Source organism: Rhinichthys klamathensis, unplaced genomic scaffold, assembly GCF_029890125.1.
Source record: "Rhinichthys klamathensis goyatoka isolate OS25496 unplaced genomic scaffold, OSU_Roscu_1.1 h1tg000413l_1, whole genome shotgun sequence".
Lineage (NCBI taxonomy): Eukaryota > Metazoa > Chordata > Actinopteri > Cypriniformes > Leuciscidae > Rhinichthys > Rhinichthys klamathensis.
This window is the reverse complement of record NW_026606913.1, coordinates 331,858-355,826: the sequence shown is the minus strand read 5'-3', so window position 1 is coordinate 355,826 and position 23,969 is coordinate 331,858. Positions and strand designations below refer to the sequence as shown.

Sequence of the window (23,969 nt, the reverse complement as noted above, 5' to 3'; positions counted from 1 at the left end):
TGGTAATAATGCAGAGAGGAAATGAGAAAAAGAAGATCATAGATCACAGCGGGCGACTGCAATTTCACAGGCATCACACTAACCATTAAAGATGTGAAGCTATTAGAGTTGAATTCCAGTTCTTCCAATACTTTTTCAGGTTGTAATTTTGTGAGCTTTTATTATTTACCTCTTTGGCGATGTTGTGCCAGTACACGTAGCTCTCGCAAGAATCCATCTGCTCCTGGTGTAAGAAACGGCAGCGATCCGGGACCAAGAGTGAATCGCTGACATACTCACCCACTGAGAGGCAGAAAAAGAGAGAAACATAATAAAATCACAGTCCTTAACACAGAAATTAAGATTATTAATAAAGCATGCGTTCAAAAATGTGAGCTCAATAAGATGTTTATTCTTTTATTCAGCAAGGACACATTAAATTGATCGATAGTGATGATAAAGACATTTATAATGATACAAAAGATTTCTATTTCAAATAAATGCTTTTCTTTTGAACTTTCTATTCATCAAAGTATCCTGGAAAAAAAAACATCAGACTTCAAAAAATACAGTTTCCACAAAACATATTAAGCAGTTTTTAACATTGATCACACAAAATAGTAAATATTTTAATTTGTGACTGTTTTTACTGTGTTTTTAATTCAATAAATGCATCTTTCAAAACACCCCCTTTTATGATAATGACTGGAATAAATTCTAAGACAAAAGAATGAGAAAATAGCTATACAATACTGGAGACGAAAAAAAAAAATGGTGTTAGCATTTTTGAAAATGCCCACCGTGAGCTGATAAGGCAAATATAAGAAGTGGGAACTTAAAATATGTGCAGTATGTGAGCAGAAACCAAGGACAAAAGCTCCTCAGAGGCAAACAGCTGCACAAGCATTACTTATTCATCAACATTAGTACTGAGCCAACAGATTTATAACTTATTTATTTATTTTTGGTTGTGATATAACATATTTGTACGGCATTGCAGAGTACAGTGTACTACAAAATGATGCTGTAATATTGTAGTTAAGAAATCTCAGAAACATCATGTTCGTTCTCACAATTCATTGTTAAAGTGCCCTATTATGCTATTTTAAAGGCTCCTAATTTTGTTATGACGGTTTCCTACAATAGGTTTACATATACATCCAAGATCAGAAAACACTTACATTTTCTCATATACACTGCAGCATCACCTCTTTTATGAAAGTGTCTTATTGTTTGATAAAGGATTCGATCTCTCTAAACCTCTCCTTTCCGAGAGTCTACTCTGCTCTGATTGGTCAGATGGGCCAGTCTGTTGTGATTGGTCTACTCTGCTCTGATTGGTCAGATGGCCCAGTCTGTTGTGATTGGTCTACTCTGCTCTGATTGGTCAGATGGCCCAGTCTGTTGTGATTGGTCTACTCTGCTCTGATTGGTCAGATGTCCCAGTCTGTTATGATTGGTCTACTCTGCTCTGATTGGTCAGATGGCCCAGTCTGTTGTGATTGGTCTACTCTGCTCTGATTGGTCAGATGGCCCAGTCTGTTGTGATTGGTCTACTCTGCTCTGATTGGTCAGATGGCCCAGTCTGTTGTGATTGGTCTACTCTGCTCTGATTGGTCAGATGGCCCAGTCTGTTATGATTGGTCTACTCTGCTCTGATTGGTCAAATGGCCCAGTCTGTTGTGATTGGTCTACTCTGCTCTGATTGGTCAGATGGGCCAGTCTGTTGTGATTGGTCTACTCTGCTCTGATTGGTCAGATGTCCCAGTCTGTTGTGATTGGTCTACTCTGCTCTGATTGGTCAGATGGCCCAGTCTGTTGTGATTGGTCTACTCTGCTCTGATTGGTCAGATGTCCCAGTCTGTTGTGATTGGTCTACTCTGCTCTGATTGGTCAGATGGCCCAGTCTGTTGTGATTGGTCTACTCTGCTCTGATTGGTCAGATGGCCCAGTCTGTTGTGATTGGTCTACTCTGCTCTGATTGGTCAGATGGCCCAGTCTGTTGTGATTGGTCTACTCTGCTCTGATTGGTCAGATGTCCCAGTCTGTTATGATTGGTCTACTCTGCTCTGATTGGTCAGATGGCCCAGTCTGTTGTGATTGGTCTACTCTGCTCTGATTGGTCAGATGGGCCAGTCTGTTGTGATTGGTCTACTCTGCTCTGATTGGTCAGATGGGCCAGTCTGTTGTGATTGGTCTACTCTGCTCTGATTGGTCAGATGGGCCAGTCTGTTGTGATTGGTCTACTCTGCTCTGATTGGTCAGATGGGCCAGTCTGTTGTGATTGGTCTACTCTGCTCTGATTGGTCAGATGGCCCAGTTTGTTGTCTGTATACTGCTTACAGGGCATGACGGAAATGAAAAGCCCATTATCATATCTGAATTTCAACTCCGGAGGCTTCCTCGGCGCTTGATACACAGTGATACCTACAGTAGCCATAACGTCGGTTTTCCCATATCAATTCAAGCACAAGTCTTCGTCCTTTGGAAGTGCATGCAAAGTTAATTTGCTTTCGGAAAGCAGAAATTAGCATCTTCTTAATATGTAGACAACACAAACTAAACTCTTCCAGGCCTCAGCTACAATTACAGTGTTTGAGGGCGGGTCAAAGTAGATGTTGTTAATGGGGAGCCAATGAGGACCATAAGCTGGGATTGTGCAAATTTGTTACAAACCTACGTAGGCTCGTGCAGAAAATACTTTTTTTTTTAAATTACTGACGACTCGCTTCAGGCAGTTCAGAATCGGTTATTTTATTTAGGAGACAATAACATTTATCGCTCACTTTGCTCTTTAAAACTTTTCAGACTTTTTACATACACAAACAGCTATATTACACATGGCTTGAAAGGTAATATCTGAAAAAAAGATAATAGGGGCACTTTAAAATAATTGTTCACCAAATAAACTGAGTAAATGATAGTAGAATTTTTATTTTGGGTGAACTGTTCCTTTAATTCATTTCCATCAAAGAATTTAACCGCATAAACAGGTGTATGAACACATTATTGATTGAGGTTTACATCAAACTACATATGATGATGCTGTGGAAATCTAGTCTTTACAGCATTCTTGATGGGATGTCTGGGATTATAAACTGTTCAGGATGTGTTTGTGACTCACCCAGACAACGGTAGGGCACAACGATGAAGGGGCGGGTCTGACATTTACCCAAGCCCTTCTTACACCAGCCCTGGATGGTGGCTGGAGATGAGGCCTCTTCCACATGGGAGATCTGCAGTCCTGGATACATCTGACATACGGCGAGAACGACAGACACAAACAAACGTGAGGGAAGAGCAGGGGACAGGAGTCAGGATCACAACAGTTGGAAGAAGGACAGGGGAATAATACATTTAGCATGCAGAAAATAATAAGAACAAGGGGATGAGAAGGAACGGGACAAAAATAAATAAAACCACTCCGGATAAGGATCCATGGAAGCCATTTGGCCACAATTCATCACTGCACAGTGAAATATTCAATTATTTCTGATCTTGTTTCTGAAAACGTACACTATAAAAGATGATTTTTCGAAGTTGTATGTTTTAAAAGAAAAAAAACTATTTCAGTTTCCTTTAAAATTCCATGCCGTAATTCTTTGTATTTATTGTGAAATTCACTACCACTTTCTGAGTGAAAATTGTATCTACAACAATCTTTTTTTCAGTGCAGTTGCACATGGGAGTCTTTTTATATGACCATTATAGCTAAACCACACATGCAATTAATAGCAAGCCAGATAAATACCTAATGGATGCTTTTTTTATGCTGATGGTTACTGTTTAATGTGAGACCTCTCATTTTACCACAAGAGGGAGTCGCTGAGTCAGGACTGCAGCACTTTACAGTTAATAAAGGAAGAAGAAAAACATTTCTGTGTTTGTCCAGCAAGAGGCGTCAGAAAACTCACTGCGTATTATTCACGAATTTCCAAAGCAATTAAGCCTCACCTTCAAAACATGTTTGCAGGGGCACTGAGTCATACTGAATCATCTGTATATTATTATGATTTATTTTTTATTCAAACTGAAATCATAAACTGAATCAAATAGGAGGGAGTATAGGAAGAGAGGGAAAAATGGATAGATATGTACGTATATTCAGGAATATACATGTGTAAACTGTCACATTAGGTTTGTTTCACTATATATTTTTATATATAGATCAGATTTGACAAGACAAGGTCAGTTACACATAAAAAAAGGTCTTTTACTTGCAAGTTGTGAGTAAATATTCAACATGTTTCATACGTATTCTGTTCTTTCTCTGTCTCTCTCTCTCACTATATATATATATAGAGAGAGAGAGAGAGCGAGAGAGAGAGAGAGAGAGAGAGAGAGAGAGAGAGAGAGAGAGAGAGAGAGAGAGAACAGAATCACACACACGCACAATATATATATATATATATATATATATATATTAAAATGGATGTGCAAATCCATTGAGTAACACTGTTATTATTGCCTATTTTATTTGTTTACCAAGGATTAGGCCTATATATTCTAGTGAAAGGATGAATTTGCTTAAACAATGAAAATGTGTCTTCTTAAATATTGTACCTAAGATATTGGCTAAAGGGTTTGCGCACACAATGTGCTGCATTTCAACGTCCTTCAGCTGTAAATAGTCACAGGATAACCTTGAGTCCATTACTGCTTAATTATGACATATTGTTTGAATTAATGTAGTGTAGTATTTGCAAATATTCTTTGAAAATAGAGTATTGTCCTGGGTATATGCATGCATCGAATCCATTGGCACTGGGCTGAAACAAGTGAGAGTGTAATCTTACAGACATATGGGAAGGGATTATTATGTTCTAAACACGCTCTGGCAATGAGGCCGCAGTCCACTGGCAGACTGCTAGCCTAAACCTCATCCAGCCAGGAGAATGACATATTCTTTGGCCTCCTCATTCCATTTTGATGTCACTCGTGCCAGATAGCTTATGTATATGCCACGTCGTGCCAGGCTAGAATGCAGGCACAATAATGCTTTTAAAAGCCATTAGTCAGAATGACTGGTTGACTGGTTCAGCCCAGATTAGAGCACAACGAGGTGATTTTACACTGTGGAGCTGTAGGGACAGTGTGTTGATTCAGACAAGGTTGGACAGACATCGCTGGCACTTTTAGCGCACAGAGAGACAAAACAGCTTTTTTTTTCAGGCTGACATCTCAATTTTCAGAATTGCTGTCATGCAATAATACAGGCTTAGAGTATTGTGCGCTGATTTCAGCCATGAAATACGCCAAATCTTATTCGGCGAGACGCATTGCTGTATTTGGCAATCGAGATATATCGAATGACCAGAAGAATGCAGGAAAGCGTGGAATTTTTCAATCTCGTTATCCGTCAAGAATGCAATGGAAGTTGTTATTGTACAACATTGTAAATCTACAGGGATGCAGGGGAATGCTATTTTGCAATGATATCCTTAAGGGACACGGAAGTGTGTTCGGAAGTGCTGCTGTAAACTGATGAAAAACCGAGGAAAACAACCAGGCATCATCGTTCATCCCTAATTCCTCTAGATGAGACAACAGGGAATGAAAACTTATTGCAATCCTCTTAGGAGTCAGAGAATACAGTCACATTAGCCGCACAATATGTTTGAGCCTGAGGCGTACGGAGATCATAAATCTCCACTGCTGATTGATAGTGAAAAATATGGCCATTATCCTGCACACTTAATACGGGAAGAGTTAGAGAGAGTTCCCTGTGTATGCACATAAACGGCGTTGCACATTTTAGTCTTGTTTTACAAAGCTAATATTAGAGCAGGCTGCCCTCGGCGTTCACCTTGAGAATATGCTTGAGTGGAGATTTGTCTGAGGATGCTTGTCCACATAGTAATTAAACCAATCACAGTGCATGCTAATGTGGGTGCGCTGAGTTTGATGTTATGAGCTTGACTGAAATTTAAGTACAGGAGTTCAAAAGAACAGAATAAAAGTAGAAGAGGACGGGACGTAATATATTACGTCATATATAACAGTGATCCACTGGATAGAAAACAGCAATGGAATAGAACAGAACAGGAGAACAAAAACAAATAAAGTAAAACAAAATGGAATCCAAAAAAAAAAAAAATCAAATGAAATCAAACTAAATCAAATTGAAAAACAAAACAAAAACAAGTGAAACAGAATGGAACGATTGAATAGAAAAGACTTCACTAAAATAGAATAGTACAGAGCAGAAAACTGCAAATAAACAATAAACCTCAAAACAAAAAAATAGAATAGAGAATAGAGCACAAAAAAGGCTAGATTAAAAAATCTAAAAAAGACTAGATTAAAATAGAATAGAGCACAAAACAAAATACTGTTAATAAAGCTAAAAAAGAAGATAATAGAGCAGATCAAAACAAATGGAACAGAATGTAACAATGAAATAGAAAAGTCTAGACTAAAAGTGAATAGAATAGAGCAAAAAACAAATACTGTAAACAAAGCTCAGAACAATAAAACTCAAAACAAAACAAATAGAAGAGAATAGAGCAAAAACACAAAACAAAATTGAAAATAAAAATATTGAAAAGACTTGACTAAAATGGAATAGAATAGAGCACAAAACAAATGTAGTAAATAAATATCACAACAAAATAAACAAGAGCACAAACAAACTAAAACAAATGGAACAAATGGAACAGAATGCAACAATGAGGTAGAAAAGACTAGACTAAAATAGAATAGAGCAGAGCACAAAAATACTGCAAACAAAGCTCAAAACTAAATAAACAGGAGAGAACAGAACACAAACAAAACAAAAAATAAAACAAAACCAGATCAGAATCAGAATAGAATCGCACCTCTTGGCAGTATGACAGGATCTTGCTGGGCTGGGTGAAGCATCCCTGTCGCCCCTGAGGATCTGGTTCCCAGTGTCCGCTCTCAGTGTTCATGTGTAGAAGCTGACGACCACAAAACATGGAAATCTGAGGTTCTGCCACACGAGGACCGCTAACCGGTCCATTCACCTCCGTCATGGCCAGAGCCTGAGAAAGAGAGAGAGAGAGAGATTTTGAATTTTATGCTGATTCAAAGTCAAAGTGACTCTGAATTCTACAGTAAAACATTGCATTTGCTGTACACATATATTATGTTCTTGCAGGGGCTTTCTTGCATAAACAGACTTGTAACTAACCAAAGCAAGAAGACAAGTCAAGTGCCAATCTATTAAAACACATTACAATATAGTAGACAAACACAAGGTGTATACAACACCTTTATCTTCTAGAGAAGATATGCAAACTTTATATTGTATAGTATTGAGAAAGCGAGAGAACTCAAATTGTTCATTCCTGATAAAAACAAGTGAAGCCTGGCTGCCTGTTATTACTGCAAACCACAGAGCGATAAGAAATGTTTGAGGCCAGCAAAAATTCAGAGCGATAGGAAAGTGGAAAGGACAGGACGAGGAGAGACACGGAGACAGGGAAGAAGAGTGAGTGCAGTTGTTATCACTGTCCTGACAGCGAGGAGGAAATATAACATGGGGTCTCATTATTGAATTTCAAATTGAGCCAGCAAGCCAGACCGGCTGATAACCCTAAATGCAGCTTATCCATCTTCCATCAAACCTGTGCGTGTAACTGGAGGACAGGCAATGACAGGACACTGAGCTGCAGATGTGCACAGCAACAGCTTTTGGCACTGGACACTAGTCGCAAATATGTCTGCTCGCCCACCAGGCGGAAATAAAAGTGTTAACGAATTCAAAAGGGCAAAGGGGGAATGATTATCTTTAAAAAGGCACATTATAATTCATCAACACAAACTGCCAATTTCTCTGTGAATATGTGTCTAAGGTATTTATTCTGTCTACATAGCAGGCTTGTGCAAAATTCAGAATTGAATTGAGAATGACTCCTGAATTCCAATTCAATCCTTGAATTTGAATTGATGTCAAAAACAGGATCTAGAATTACAATTCGAATTTGAATTAAAGGAAGCAGAATTGCAATTCAATAAAAATTCAAAGAAATGAAAATACATATTTTAAGTGAAGGGTTTAAAAATGAAGCTTTACAGTATATGTCAGATATGAATGCATTACATATTCTATAAATTATATTAGTTTGAACTACTTGTACAGATTACATTAACAGGAAATGTTTTCCCCCAGCAATGAATGTTAAAAGCTCTAGTCACAGAACAAATAATTAAGTTTGATTTATTGTAATTGTAATTTTGTGGAACATGATGGAACATGACTCAATTTCCCAGAATTACTTTAGTAAATCTTTAGAAGAAGAAAAAAACTATTTGAGGTGGACATGTGTTTATATATATATATGTATGCAGGGTTGAGGAGTGACTAGTTAGTAACGTGTAATGAAATTATATTATTAAATTACAAAATGAATGTAATTGTATTTAGTCGTATTACTGAGGTAACGTGTAATTCAATTAGTTACTAATCAAATTAAAAGGAAATTGCTTTACATTGATAAAGTAATCCAAACCACCTTTATAATGGGTAAATTATAACAGTAAGCAATTACATTTCCAAAGTAACCTTCCTAACACTGAATGTATGTAAGATTCCACATTCTTTCTGTTGTGTGACTGTGTGGAATTTCTTTGAATTGCCATGAATTTAATTCCACTTCCTGTCAATCCAATTCAACTTCCTGTGGGGAAGAGTCAATTCAATTAAAATTCCAATTCATGAATTGAACGGAGGCCAATTCTGGATTTTGCACAAGCCTGCTACATAGTGCACACTTCCCGCATTCCCTTCTTGATTTTCTCCGGCTGTGTTGGGAATGGAAAACTGTGTATACTGCACTGTATATGTAAACAGCATTTAAATAAATAAATATAAAATAAATAAATAAACTCTATAAATAATACATATTATTAATAAATAAATAAAATATAAAATATAATAAATAAATAGCATTCATAAATAAAATAATAAAATAAACACTACATTAAATTAAATATGAATAAACAATAAATAAACACATGTTATTTGTACAGTACACAGTATGCAACCATTAATTTTGAACTGTATGTTCAATATCAGTGGAAATAAAATTGGATTACACATGGAAAATAAAGTTACGTAAAAAAATATATGGACCACTCGTCTTATTGAAAATTGTAAGTGCATTGGATTATGGGATACAGTAAGCCTACTACAGGCAAATATATAGTGTTCAGGTGTTCCGTGAACACACAGTGAAAAAACACACAGTGTACATACTGCGTGACATAGTAAGAGTACGCCATTGAGAACACACCCTCAGTTCCTGATCCGTTCGGTTCTCACCCTTCTCTCTCACATCACTCAGTTTCTAGTTCATTCACATCCTCCCTTTCTCTTTGGCAAAGGATGTAGGTATTGATCTGAAATCTGTTCAGCACTCCTGGAGGAAGGGCCCCGGGGACAGTCACGCATGCAGAGCAAACAGTAACCCCATGCTAGAGTCAGATGTTAATACAAGCTCATTGACCACTAGGTCATTTGAGTACAGCAACACAGAGCAGGAAACAAGGGATCAGGAGGGAAGAGAAAGTCTAATCAGGGGAGAGGCTTCATTTCATCTCGGTATCTATCTACCCGTTTCACTGTTTAAGGCTTAGTAGCCGTACAGACTAATCGCTTCTCTGCAACGAGGAACACACGAGTGTTTGTTTCTGTGTTTATATATTATATGCATGCCATTTATCTTCTGTAGGGACAAGCCACATATACTATATATATATATACAGTATATATTAGATGTAGCAGACAATGTAATCCAAAGCCTCTTAGAAAATGTAAAAATGACTGTTAACTCACTTTAATAATCCCAAAGCAAATCAAATCAAATCAGATATAACTGAGGTCATATTTAATTTAGAAAGTGAAGAAATGTATGGTGACCATATAAATGTTACTTAAAACAAATGGCATGGAAAAAAGAACAATATAAAAATAATAATGCTTTTAAATATATTTTAATTTAATCATAATTTATAGAAAATATTATAAAATAAACAACAAAAAACAAAGATTTTGAGGCAACAAAATGAGATCAACATGCGCAAGAAGCGTCACTGACATTGCTGCTTTTCAGAAGAGAGAATTACTGCGCCTTTCAAAAGCATCATTAATCTGGGGTTTGCCTGCGCTGGAGTGATTTATCCTGGATTAAGTCTATAAATTAGAGTCAAATTTATATCAGGGTACAGACACTGAATTGAAGAGAGAGGCAGATTGTTTAAAAGTGTCAGACAGAGCACTAGCTTCGTATATCCTGACACACAACCAGAATTGGATATCAAAATCATCTGAAGAAAAATTCAACAGTATTTTTATAAAGCGGTATGTTATTCCCCGATAACAACCGCTGAAAACAGATAACACAGGCTCATCCGTGTTACTGAAGTCAGCAGCGCTATACGCTTGCTATAGGAACGGTTTTTCTTCGTGGAAATTTTGCGTTTGGTGAGCTAATAAAATATTACAACTCAAATCAGTCAAATCAATATTTTGTGTACAGTTATTTAATTATGTCATCCAGTATCGTGGACTTATACTGCCATTTTGATTGTTTTGTACACTGTAATGGATTAGAAGATAACAAACAGGTACGATTTAAAATCTCAACCTCAATCTTAATCTCAAATCAATATCTCTTATCCCCATAATTATTTTTGTGGCGAAATGCTGTGTAATAAGTGGTATGACTGTACTGTATCCCTTAAATGTCCGTCTAGTTTGAACTTGCCGCGCTAGCAAATGCTCTCTCCGCAGAAGCTTTACATTTAAAGAGCTAATAAAATATTTCAACTCAGATCAATATTTCATGTATATACTTATGTGGCAAGTAGCCGTGTAATAAGCGGGATAATGTACATCCAGCCGGTTGTTATCGCAGAATAAACCCCTTCAGAGTGATGCAGGGTTTATTCTGAGATAACAACCGGCTGGATGTACATATATATATATATATATATATATATATATATATATATATATATATATATATATATATATATATATATATATATATATTATTTGTTTAAATGAATTCTAATTTAATAGCATATTTTCATATTAAAGTGTTCCATGGTCTATGTCAGGCTAATTCAAGCTAGGAAAATGTCCTTTTCATCACACAACTAGTCATTTTGATCAGTGGCCAAGAGTGATTTTAAGAGAACTGTAATGACTAATGACAAACAACACACTGCAACATGTGATTATAACACCAGACCGGGTGTGCGTCAGTTCTGAATATGATTCTGCCACGCGTGAATTCTGCGGGGGAGTGCTGCTGCGAGGTTGCACGACTTACTTGTAGGTGGAAAGACGCAATCAAAGAAAAAAAAAAACAGCTTTTTAGAAGCTTGTCACAGTTTTTTTTTTTCTTACACTCCAAAGCTCGCTGCATTTCAATGGCATCCCCAGCGAGGGCACCAGTCTAGCAACCCTGGCAAAGACTGGAAACCCGGCGTACTTTAATCTTCAATGAGAGAGTGAATGACAGACACACAGCACTCAGGCAACCAATTAGACTGGAGATGCCCTCAGGGAGAGAGAGAGAGAGAGAGAGAGAGAGAGAGAGAGAGAGAGAGAGAGAGAGAGAGAGAGAGAGAGAGAGAGAGAGAGAGAGAGAGAGAGAGAGAGAGAGAGAGAGAGAGAGAGAGAGAGAGAGGGAGAGAGAGAGAAAGGCGAAATGTAAAACTGATCAAAGGAAAACCCTGCCTCTGCTGGCCAATGCAAAAACGTTTGAAGTCCTAATTAAAATTTATGAGGAAATAAATATATAAATTTGAGCTGTAAATATACAATAAATATACAGAGCCCGCAGGAGATAGAGAGAGAGAGAGAGAGAGAGTGAGAGAGCAGCATTAATGCAGAGCTGAGAATAAGAGGCAAATGCCATTAGGAGACTGTTGGATTAAAAATGCTGAAAAAAAAGGCTTGACGAATGGGTTCGTACCGCCGCTGCAGTGTTTGCAGTGACAGTGCACAGTTGCGTGTGTGTGTGTGCCAAAGGCTCCGAGAGAATCCTGGTGTCATGACCTTGCGCTTAGTCATCGCTGACTTTCAGCTGTCGATTACTCACGAAACTGTTCTGGAGACAACATCTGCTCACGTCACTCTTATTTTTAGTTTAACAACATTTAAAGCACAGATTATGGTGCTTGTATATATATATACACACAAACATACACACACTATATACTAGAGGTGTAACGATACCCTCTTGTCACGATTCGATACATATCACGATACTGAACTCACGATACGATATTATTGCGATACTTCATCAAAACTGTAATTTGGTATAACATTGTGGGTGTAAATGAATAGGCTTGGACTTAGTGCTGATAACCCAATGCACACACAGGACAATGGTGAAACCAGAATAAAAATATTCATGATTCTGAAGCTGAAAACGATTATTTTAGACGAATATGCTTGCACTCTTTCACTAACTAGATATATTTAAAATAATGTAGGCCAGTTTTTACTGGTAACATAAGACATATGGCATTATCAGGACCCACAAATATTCCCCCATTGCATTATTATTATATTCAACATTTTATAAAGTAGTTTAATGTAGTAGTGACACGAAAACTCTGTAAACTGTAATTTTCATGTTGGGTGAACGATACGATACATATTGTCACTATCCACAATACATTGTTGCATTTTTGTATTGTGATATATTGTGACACAATATATTGTTACACCCCTAATATATATATATATATATATATATATATATATATATATATATATATATATATATATATATATATATATATATATATATATATGCAATATTATGCATTGTATTTATGATATTCATATTTCTAATGCCTTTTTAGATCAACAAATCTACGAAACTTCAGTTACAACAGTAAAAACAGCATAAAACAACATTTTTTTGAGCAAAACATAAAACGAATTATCGCATTAATGCATCTCTAATATGGGTTCAACTAAGCTGAGAGTACAAAAATACAAATAAAATAAAATAAAAGTGATGTGTAGAACTTGATCTGTGTCGATTCTGTGCGGGCCTATTTGATTACATTACACTGAACCGAAACATACACAATTTTTACATGAAAGAGAAGCTTTTTTTAAGACCTTTGATGTGGTTTCAAACAGGATAAAGCAGGGCATGATACGGGACCTGCACCTCTATCTCCTGAAACGCTGCTCAGATAATGGGATGAGATTATTTTTTTTAACTGGAGGAAGGTCAAAGCCACATGGGAGACTTCCGGACATTTGAGAAGATAACCTGCCTGCATGCTCTCGAGCTCTTAGTTCCATGTGCACACATGGCACAAACACACATTCAGAAACACACACGGCCCAGATCAATTTGCTGTACAATCCTGCTCCTTCAATCGATATCAGTGCATCAGGAGCCCCGAGGTCTGATCTAAAACATGCACACACACACACACACACACACACACACACACACACGCACAAACAGAAGGTTTGTTATACCAAGTGTTTTGGCTTTGGCCAGATTGCATTCTGAGAATAGCAAATACACATGACTCCATGATGTGCATCATGTTATTAATTCTTGCAGTCTGCTAAAACCTGAGCCGAGTTACACAATGGTTCCTCATCCAAAGCAGAATAAAGCACTGTGCAGCAACTCTTTCTCTCCAATAAAAGAACCATCCGTAAGTGTTAGTGTTTTGGGAATGACAAATGAACGCATGCTCTTATTCACTACAAGATATAAATATCTTAAATTTAAGACACAGCCTTTTATCTTGCTTGTTTAAGACACATGTCATCACTCTCATGTCGTTTCAAACCTGACAGAAAAGTTTTGACATTTTGAACAGTTTACCGGTCACACTCCTCAAAGCAATTATAATGAATAGAAATTTGACCTTTTATGCTAACAAACAAACAAACAAAAAACCTAAACGTGTAAAATTAGCCCATATTGTGAGCTAAACTTCCGTTCAAAGGTTTGGGTCAGTAAGATTTTTTTTGTTTTTTGTTTTTTCAGCAAGGATGCATTAAATTGATTGAAAGTGACGGTGAAGACATTTATAATGTTACAAAAGATTTCTATTGCAAATAAATGCAGTTTTTTTTTTTTTTTTTACTTCAACAAATCCTGAAAAAAACAGCATGTTTTCAACATTAATAATCAGAAATGTTTCTTGAGCATCAAATCATCATATTATAATGATTTCTGAAGGATCATGTGACACTGAAGACTGAGGTAATGATGCTGGAAATGCAGCTTTGATCACAGGAATAAATTACATGTTTAAAACATATTTAAATACAAAACAGTTTATCTAAAATGGGATTAATATTTCACAATATAGTTGTGTTAGTGTAGCTGTAATTTTGATCAAATAAATGCAGCCTTAAATGTAAATTTACATTTAAACACCAACAACATGTGGGCTAATCAAAGCCTTTGGAACCACTCGGACTGAATCACTGAGCCCAGATCAGTCCAATTCGTGAATTAATTATCCAGGTTTTGTCAACTTGATCAATAAGCAAAAAGATTTGTTCATAAATCAAACATAACGATTTTCAGAACTATCAATCAATCAATCAATCTATCTATCTATCTATCTATCTATCTATCTATCTATCTATCTATCTATCTATCTATCTATCTATCTATCTATCTATCTATCTATCTATCTATCTATCTATCTATCTATCTATCTATCTATCTATCTATCTATCATACACTCACCTAAAGGACTATTAGGAACACCTGTTCAATTTCTCATTAATGCAATTATCTAATCAACCAATCACATGGCAGTTGCTTCAATGCATTTAGGGGTGTGGTCCTGGTCAAGACAATCTCCTGAACTCCAAACTGAATGTCAGAATGGGAAAGAAAGGTGATTTAAGCAATTTTGAGCGTGGCATGGTTGTTGGTGCCAGACGGGCCGGTCTGAGTATTTCACAATCTGCTCAGTTACTCGGATTTTCACGCACAACCATTTCTAGGGTTTACAAAGAATGGTGTGAAAAGGGAAAAACATCCAGTATGTGGCAGTCCTGTGGGCGAAAATGCCTTGTTGATGCTAGAGGTCAGAGGAGAATGGGCCGACTGATTCAAGCTGATAGAAGAGCAACTTTGACTGAAATAACCACTCGTTACAATCGAGGTATGCAGCAAAGCATTTGTGAAGCCACAACACGCACAACCTTGAGGCGGATGGGCTACAACAGCAGAAGACCCCACCGGGTACCACTCATCTCCACTACAAATAGGAAAAAGAGGCTACAATTTGCAAGAGCTCACCAAAATTGGACAGTTGAAGACTGGAAAAATGTTGCCTGGTCTGATGAGTCTCGATTTCTGTTGAGACATTCAGATGGTAGAGTCAGAATTTGACGTAAACAGAATGAGAACATGGATCCATCATGCCTTGTTACCACTGTGCAGGCTGGTGGTGGTGGTGTAATGGTGTGGGGGATGTTTTCTTGGCACACTTTAGGCCCCTTAGTGCCAATTGGGCATCGTTTAAATGCCATGGCCTACCTGAGCATTGTTTCTGACCATGTCCATCCCTTTATGGCCACCATGTACCCATCCTCTGATGGCTACTTCCAGCAGGATAATGCACCATGTCACAAAGCTCGAATCATTTCAAATTGGTTTCTTGAACATGACAATGAGTTCACTGTACTAAAATGGCCCCCACAGTCACCAGCTCTCAACCCAATAGAGCATCTTTGGGATGTGGTGGAACGAGAGCTTCGTGCCCTGGATGTGCATCCCACTAATCTCCATCAACTGCAAGATGCTATCCTATCAATATGGGCCAACATTTCTGAAGAATGCTTTTAGCACCTTGTTGAATCAATGCCATATAGAATTAAGGCAGTTCTGAAGGCGAAAGGGGGTCAAACACTGTATTAGTATGGTGTTCCTAATAATCCTTTAGGTGAGTGTATATATATATATATATATATATATATCTTTTTTTTTTCCAATTTGAAACTTTACAGCCCAGTCCTCGTTCACTTTCATTATACTGACAAAAGTGGCTGGCAGATTCTTAAACAACATCTTTCGTGTTCCATTGTGTAGAAGGAAAGAACATCTTAAAGATATGGGTTTGGCAAAATACGAGGCTGAGTAAATAATTACCCTTTTTTTGGGTGAACTCTGTCTTTAAGTTCTCTGCTTGAGGAGATTTAACTGCAGCAAAGCGAATGATGCATGTAAACAACATCTAATAGCGAACTCCCCTGCAGATAGAACGAACAACGCGGCATTATTAGATACAAAAAGGAAGCAGGGATATGGAATCGAGTTTAATTTTTGCTCTGAGGCACACAGTGGAATTAGCAAAAGATAATAATGAAAAAAAAAAAAACATCAAAAGAGGTACTGAAATGCTTTCCGAGTAAAAGAAAACATTTTGCTGTGCGATAATATAGCATTCGTATGCCTCCTTCAATAGAGATTGCAGCATTTCATACCACGTCTTGTTAAAAAGCAAATCCCATCAATGCAGATTTAGTCATTGTTCCATTTTAATCGGGCCACGCCATCTCGCAAATGTAATTAGATTACATTCTGATCCATGCCGTTAAGTTCAGTTTGATTCAGTTCAAAAGCTTTATTATCCATTACCTTTAAAAACAGAAAATTATATTTGACTCATAATGCAAGTCACAAGCTCCATTGTAATGCTATTGAAGAGCTCCATTTGATTCCTGTGTGCTCTTGAACTCTAACATTCAGCAACCGTCGATTAAACCCCGTTAAACGGCCGTGACTACATTCACAAATAACACCGGCTCTAATTCACTGCTACTCCCTCTCCATCTGTACAATGGAAACTCAAGATTGTATCGTGCAAAAGGCCATGCACACACAGCTCAAGCCGTTCAAAACAGAGCATGCACTTGTTTTTGGAGGGTTTATGTCGTGATCGATTTTCTTTCACGTCAAAGTGAAGTTCAGCAAGCTGTATGTTCCCCACAGCTCATTCAGGCAGAGAGCAAGTGTTCGCTTTAGCCGAGTGAAACTCCTTAATAGGCTAGTCAGAACTAGGACTCAGAACAACAAATGGAATAGGGAAGGGGAGCACAGACAAACACCTACACAGATACACTGAAATGGGATTTGGCTCAAGTACTCAGACTTTAAACCAATTACTTTTAACCTAAACAAACCACACACATACACACACTAGTATGAAGGGCATGAACAGAGTTAGACATTGGCATAGAAAGATACCGTTTCGAGTTGGTATTTGTTTTTTTACTTCTATTCCGCCCAATATTCAATCTACCGTCCCTTGAGAATGTGTTCCAGCTGTTTGCTGCAACATATGAAATATGATTCATTCAATAACAGTGTCCTGCTTTCTGATTAAATATTCTACACCGCTCGCTGTTCCTGGTCGCGGATGCAGGGTGACATCATGCCTGGCGATGATGCAATCGTGCAGGGCTGCTGGGTAAGTGAGCAGGGAGAGGACGCCAGTTCATCATGTGTCACCTTTTAACAAGTCAACCTCATTTTAATCCATCAGACCACCCTGCAGTAAATACAATGTATGGATTGTGTGTGTGACAGTGTGCGTGGATCCTCTTTTCATTAGAGATGCAGTCATCTCCATTTGTACCCATGGGTGATAGGATTAGTCCATACACCATACGTCATTTTAGACATGCAACTGAACTGCAGTAAGTGGGCCGCTGGTTTTCCGTCCTCGCACTACTGAATCACGGTTCCTTCACACTTCCAATGTAGAATGAAACATCAGTATTCATCAGCTAAGGTCTATTGATGTATCTTAGTCAAGATATACTTCATATTGAATTGATGCTAATGAAAATTAGGTTCTGGGGAATTAAAGTGAAGTCTGTTCAGTGTATTGTATTGATCACAACAAAATACATATTTTAAAAATTTAAATATATTTATAATGAAATAATTGATTTTTATGATGAAGATCAATATAAATATATATTAAATGTTTAACAGTGGGAACACTACTTTTTATGTTTGCTGTAATGTTTTTTTTTTAAATAAAAATCTGTTAAACATAATAAAAACTATTTATACATATCAAATATTGTGTTCTATGTGTAGGCTATATTATCATTTTTGTAAATAAGTTAAATAACATAATTAAAAAATGTATGTATATATAATATTATATATTTAATTTATATTATATATGATATATTTAACTCATCTATATATAAATAAATATAAACATAAAAAGTGCATTTAGCAGGCACAAATTCAATTAGATATCTAGGCCTTGTTTTCATTCACAATAAATTAAACAGCATCCTACAGTGACAAGACATAATATAAAAATATAACACAAACAAATTGTGTTTAAAGTTAAATCAGTGCGGAAAAAAACTATCCTTCTATTTGTACTGTAATTTATTTTTTTAAATATATTTTGTGATTTTAATCTCTCTATTTTAATCTCCCTCTATTTTATGATCTCAGTATATATATATATATATATATATATATATATATATATATATATATATATATATATATATATATATATATATATTTATTATATTTAAATAAATATTAAATAAATATTTATAAATATATATATATATAATATATATATATATATATATATATATATATATATACACTCACCGGCCACTTTATTAGGTACACCTGTCCAACTGCTCGTTAACACTTAATTTCTAAGCAGCCAATCACATGGCGGCAACTCAGTGCACTTAGGCATGTAGACATGGTCAAGACAATCTCCTGCAGTTCAAACCGAGCATCAGTATGGGGAAGAAAGTTGATTTGAGTGACTTTGAACGTGGCATGATTGTTGGTGCCAGAAGGGCTGGTCTGAGTATTTCAGAAACTGCTAATCTACTGGGATTTTCACGCACAACCATCTCTAGGGTTTACAGAGAATGGTCCGAAAAAGAAAAAACATCCAGTGAGCGGCAGTTCTGTGGGCGGAAATGCCTTGTTGATGCCAGAGGTCAGAGGAGAATGGCCAGACTGGTTCGAGCTGATAGAAGGGCAACAGTGACTGAAATAACCACTCGTTACAACCGAGGTATGCAGCAAAGCATTTGTGAAGCCACAACACGCACAACCTTGAGGCGGATGGGCTACAACAGCAGAAGACTCCACCGGGTACCACTCATCTCCACTACAAATAGGAAAAAGAGGCTACAATTTGCAAGAGCTCACCAAAATTGAACAGTTGAAGACTGGAAAAATGTTGCCTGGTCTGATGAGTCTCGATTTCTGTTGAGACATTCAGATGTTAGAGTCAGAATTTGGCGTAAACAGAATGAGAACATGGATCCATCATGCCTTGTTACCACTGTGCAGGCTGGTGGTGGTGGTGTAATGGTGTGGGGGATGTTTTCCTGGCACACTTTAGGCCCCTTAGTGCCAATTGGGCATCGTTTAAATGCCACGGCCTACCTGAGCATTGTTTCTGACCATGTCCATCCCTTTATGGCCACCATGTACCCATCCTCTGATGGCTACTTCCACCATGTCACAAAGCTCTAATCATTTCAAATTGGTTTCTTGAACATGACAATGAGTTCACTGTACTAAAATGGCCTCCACAGTCACCAGATCTCAAGCCCAATAGAGCATCTTTGGGATGTGGTGGAACGGGAGATTCGCATCATGGATGTGCAGCCGACAAATCTGCGGCAACTGTGTGATGCCATCATGTCAATATGGACCAAACTCCCTGAGGAATGCTTCCAGCACCTTGTTGAATCTATGCCACGAAGAATTGAGGCAGTTCTGAAGGCAAAAGGGGGTCCAACCCGTTACTAGCATGGGGTACCTAATAAAGTGGCCGGTGAGTGTATATATATATATATGCAAATGCTTTTAAACCAGACAAGACAAAAGAGAACACTCTGTCTGTGAATCTCCTGTCTATGTGACACACACACAATGCACAGAAAGACGCGTGCCAGTATATAGAGTGCACACAGACAGAGTGAGTCTTAAATGAGTTAATGTCTTAAATGAACTTGTGGGAGTGATTGTGGCAATGAAGAGTTGTGAGAAAATGAGACGCGTGTGAGATCCGCATCATGTGCAGCAGCAGCTGGTCTTAAAGGGGTCATATAATGGTACATGCACTTTTTCAAGTTGATTGTACAGAAATGTGTGTTGGCAGTGCCTGTACACAACCATCATATAATGATCAAAATCTATCCAATGTTTTTGTTTTAATCTCCTTATATGTTTTCCCCTGCCTCAAATCAAGCCGTTCGTTTTTGTGACATCAATAAAACGGACGCCCCTCCCACACTTGTTGATTGACAGCAGCGTTTCAACACATCCCTGCCCTGAGCGAGCTGTCATCATAGTCCGTCATTGTTGATACGCTGGAGCAGAATGGCGTCTAAGCGATTGTGGTGTTCTGTTCTTGGGTGTAATAACGAACACAGAGTCATTTTGATGTTCCTAAATCCGAAACGCTGAAGACACAGTCTGAGTTTTGTTTTCGAATGGAATATTCCCCACGAGCAACGTCAATGCTTTCATGTTTGCGCGATTCGCGAATCTTTTCTCACCAGACTGCTTTATAAACGAGGGTCAGACTCAGTATAAAGCTGGTTTTGCTTGTCCCTGCTGCACCTCCAGAAGAATGGGGTGTAAAATTGTATATTTTATATTAATCTTTACAAATCGCTTGCACGCTTCACGATGAATGCGGCTAAGGTTTACACTCAGGGCACATTTTGTTTTCATGTTTTCTATACGTTCTATTGTCATTTAGACAATAAAGAATCCAATTAACTTGTATGAAAATGGCATTATATGACCCATTTAAAGCGACAGCAGCCACTAATGCTGTCTGTCATTAATGTTAATCAAAGAACAAAGGTGTAACAGAGAAAATTACTCACTGCTCTTTACTAAATAACTTTTGTAGCTTTAATAAGGATTAATCTATGTTTAATTTATAATTTATGCAGTGCAGACTGTTTAAAAACTTTATACAATTTCTGTAGACAGGTAGGAAGGGCACATCAGGTAAATATTATGGGTTTATGTGAGGATTGTTTTAAGTTCACTAAGTTGTTATATTATTTGAAGCCTAATAAATGTAAAAAAAAAGAAAGAAAAAAGATAGCTTTCAATAAATTGTTTTGTTGAATGGCCATAATTGAATGGGGGGGGGTTATTTAATCGAGACAGTAGCAGTATTGGTGTTACTGGCCTTCATTCATAAAACATATTCCATTAAACAAGTATTTAAAATATACTGTCTTTATGTTATTTCAACATTAATTTGTAGATTAACTGTGAAATTGCGATTAATTCTTAAACCTTAAGAGATTAACAAATTGAATACAGCATCTATGGTGACAAAAGTTCATAGCTATACAACATGGTATTTAATATATAAGCACACAAATCATTCAACTGAAAAATGTGACAAAGCCCTTAACTGCTGCAGGTCCCAGGAGTTCAGCCAAGTCTAATAACTGAATATTACACGACAAGCTCTAGCATGTCAGGAAGTGTCCCTGGAAACGCTTCTTCCTTTGGCTCAGCGGCACACTGGGCTTCTGCCGCAGTTTTGGGGAATAAATAGAAACAAACAAGCGCAAAGCTCTCTCGCGTGCGCTTACACAGAAATGTCTTTCTGCAGGACAGATGGCCCTAATAGTGGGTGGCTGCAGCTCTCCGGCCCCCCTCCATATTCATATTCTCTGGCTTTCTGCTGATCTCAACTCTCCACAATCTGTCTCCCGCTCCCTCCTCCACCCCCCCACCCAAAGTAAAACAGCCCCTACAAGATTTGGGTGCATTCATCATTGTAATCATGCTGATTAATTATTCAGTGCTCAGCTTCATTCGCCTGCCAGCCCATGATTAGGAGAGCAGAGAGTCAGCTGGGTCCACCCTGCTCTTGGATGTGAAGAAGGCCTGATGAAAGAGCGCGGCCTGACTCGCTCAGTCGGAGCAACAACCACTGTTAGGTTCTGATGCTAATTGCGCGCCCCATGCTAATTGCACGCTGTAATTAATGTTAGCGAAAGGCAACGAGCTGTGGAGCCATCGATTCTCACACTTGGCTGGTGTGAAGGGTGGACAACACGGCAGGAAATGGGATGTTACGGGGGCAAACAGTTCAATATCCCTCGCTGAAAAGATCTGCCGCTTTTCAGACTGGTTTGTGCTGGTTTAGCTGGTGGGTCAACACAAATCTCATGGCAATTTGTAACTAGATTACATTTTGCCGAATCGGTATGATCTTATTCATATGATATCATTCGTATGGTTAAAAGTTGTCTAACTAACTAAAAGGGTTCACCCGAAAAATTCTGTCTTTAGTTACTCACCCTCATGTCGTTCCAAACCCGTAAGACCTTCGGAGCACAAATGAAGATATTTTTGATGAAATCCAAGAGCTTTCTGACCCCTCCATAGACAGCAATGTATCTACCACTTTCAAGGCCAAGAAAGATAGTAAAGACATCATTAAAATAGTCCAGTGACTAAACCTTAATTTTATGAAGCGACGAGAATACTTTTTGTGCGCAAAAACAAAACAAAAATAACAACTTTATTGAAGAATTTCTTCTCTTCTTTGTCAGTCTTCTACGTTGTTTACGTTGTAACCACAGTGCAGCGCTTTCCGAGTTCGGAACGGCGCTTCACTATTAGCCGACGCTGGTCACGTGAGCACCATGCGTGTGATGCTGACGTAGAAACTGGCCAATACAAAGCCAGCGTTCTGACGTAGAACCAGGAAGCGCTGCACTGCGTTTACTACGTCAACAGCGTAGAAGACTGACACAGAAGAGAAGAAATTCTTCTATAAAGTCGTTATTTTTGTTTGTTTTTTGAACACAAAAAGTATTCTTGTCGCTTCATAAACTTAAGGTTGAACCCCTGTAGTCACTATTTTAGTGATGTGTTTACTACGTTTCTGGGCCTTGAAAGTGGTTGTTGAGTTGCTGTCTATGAAGGGGTCAGAAAGCACTTGGATTTAATCAAAAATATCTGCATTAGTGCATTTGTGTTCCGAAGGTTTTGGGTGAACTATACCTTTAACTAAAACAAAGATTACTTTAGTATTTTGTACAAGAAAATACTATTTCAGTTTTTCTACGTTTCAATGTTTTCACGTTTAAATAAAATGTGTTTTGTAATTGTTTGTGAAATTTACAGGCAATTTCTGAGTGAAATTTGTTTATTTATTGTACTATTTTTATTTTATTTTTTTATAAAAAGCTTACGTTTGCACAATTATCATTGTAATTTTGTAAAAAAAAAAAAAGTGAAGTTTTCCTGTGAGATTGGGTTGGTGGGGTCACCAGGTTCCATATCTTTTTCCAAATTCATTTATTGTCATATCTGTTTGTTTTGCCTTGGGGCGAACAGTGGGTTGGAAGGCAGTGGTGTCTGCACTGACAGGGCAGCTGGACGCTCGCCGCTTACAGTCCCATCAGCCCAGATTAGTTGAACTGGAGCTCCAGCTGCCTTGATGAGTAGCAGATGGCAGATGATGGGTGACCCCTGCAGGGCTTGTTCTGGGACAGGGTTTGCACACTAGAGAAGGCAAACCCTCACAAATTTGGAAGCAGAAGGGTGCGCTCGCACTTAGATGCCTATTAAGAATTTAATTAATTCCTATTGTAAAGGGATAGTTCACCCTCAAAATTAAAATGTGTCATAATTTACTCACCCTCATGTCATTCCAAATCAGTTTGACTTTATTTCTTCCGCGAAGATATTTTGAAGAACGTTGAGGAACGTCAAAACAACACTGGGCAGCAATGATCATCAAAAAACACAGACATTTCTCAAAATATGTCAGATTGTGTTCCATCGAAGAAAGAAAGTCATACAATTTTGCAATGACATTAAGGTGAGTAAATGACAACAGATATTTTCATTTTTGGGTGAAACATACTCTTCTAAGATTGTGTAAAAGTGGTATTTATTTTCAAACAGCATGTCAAATGATAGATATGTAATGATAAACTTAAA

At 37.6% G+C, this 23,969-nt stretch overlaps 1 protein-coding gene across 2 annotated transcripts in view; it reads right to left on the bottom strand.

Annotated features, from left to right (window-relative positions):
• Window positions 1–23,969, bottom strand: part of aplp1 (amyloid beta (A4) precursor-like protein 1) — a 59,167-nt gene that overhangs the window by 13,014 nt on the left and 22,184 nt on the right. For both annotated transcript variants that reach the window (XM_056235182.1, XM_056235183.1), the window contains exons 2-4: window positions 6,798–6,983; window positions 3,104–3,233; window positions 170–282 (exon numbers count right to left, since the gene is read on the bottom strand). In XM_056235182.1, the coding sequence (XP_056091157.1) occupies window positions 170–282; window positions 3,104–3,233; window positions 6,798–6,983 (429 nt within the window). The remainder of the gene's footprint in view (window positions 1–169; window positions 283–3,103; window positions 3,234–6,797; window positions 6,984–23,969) is intronic.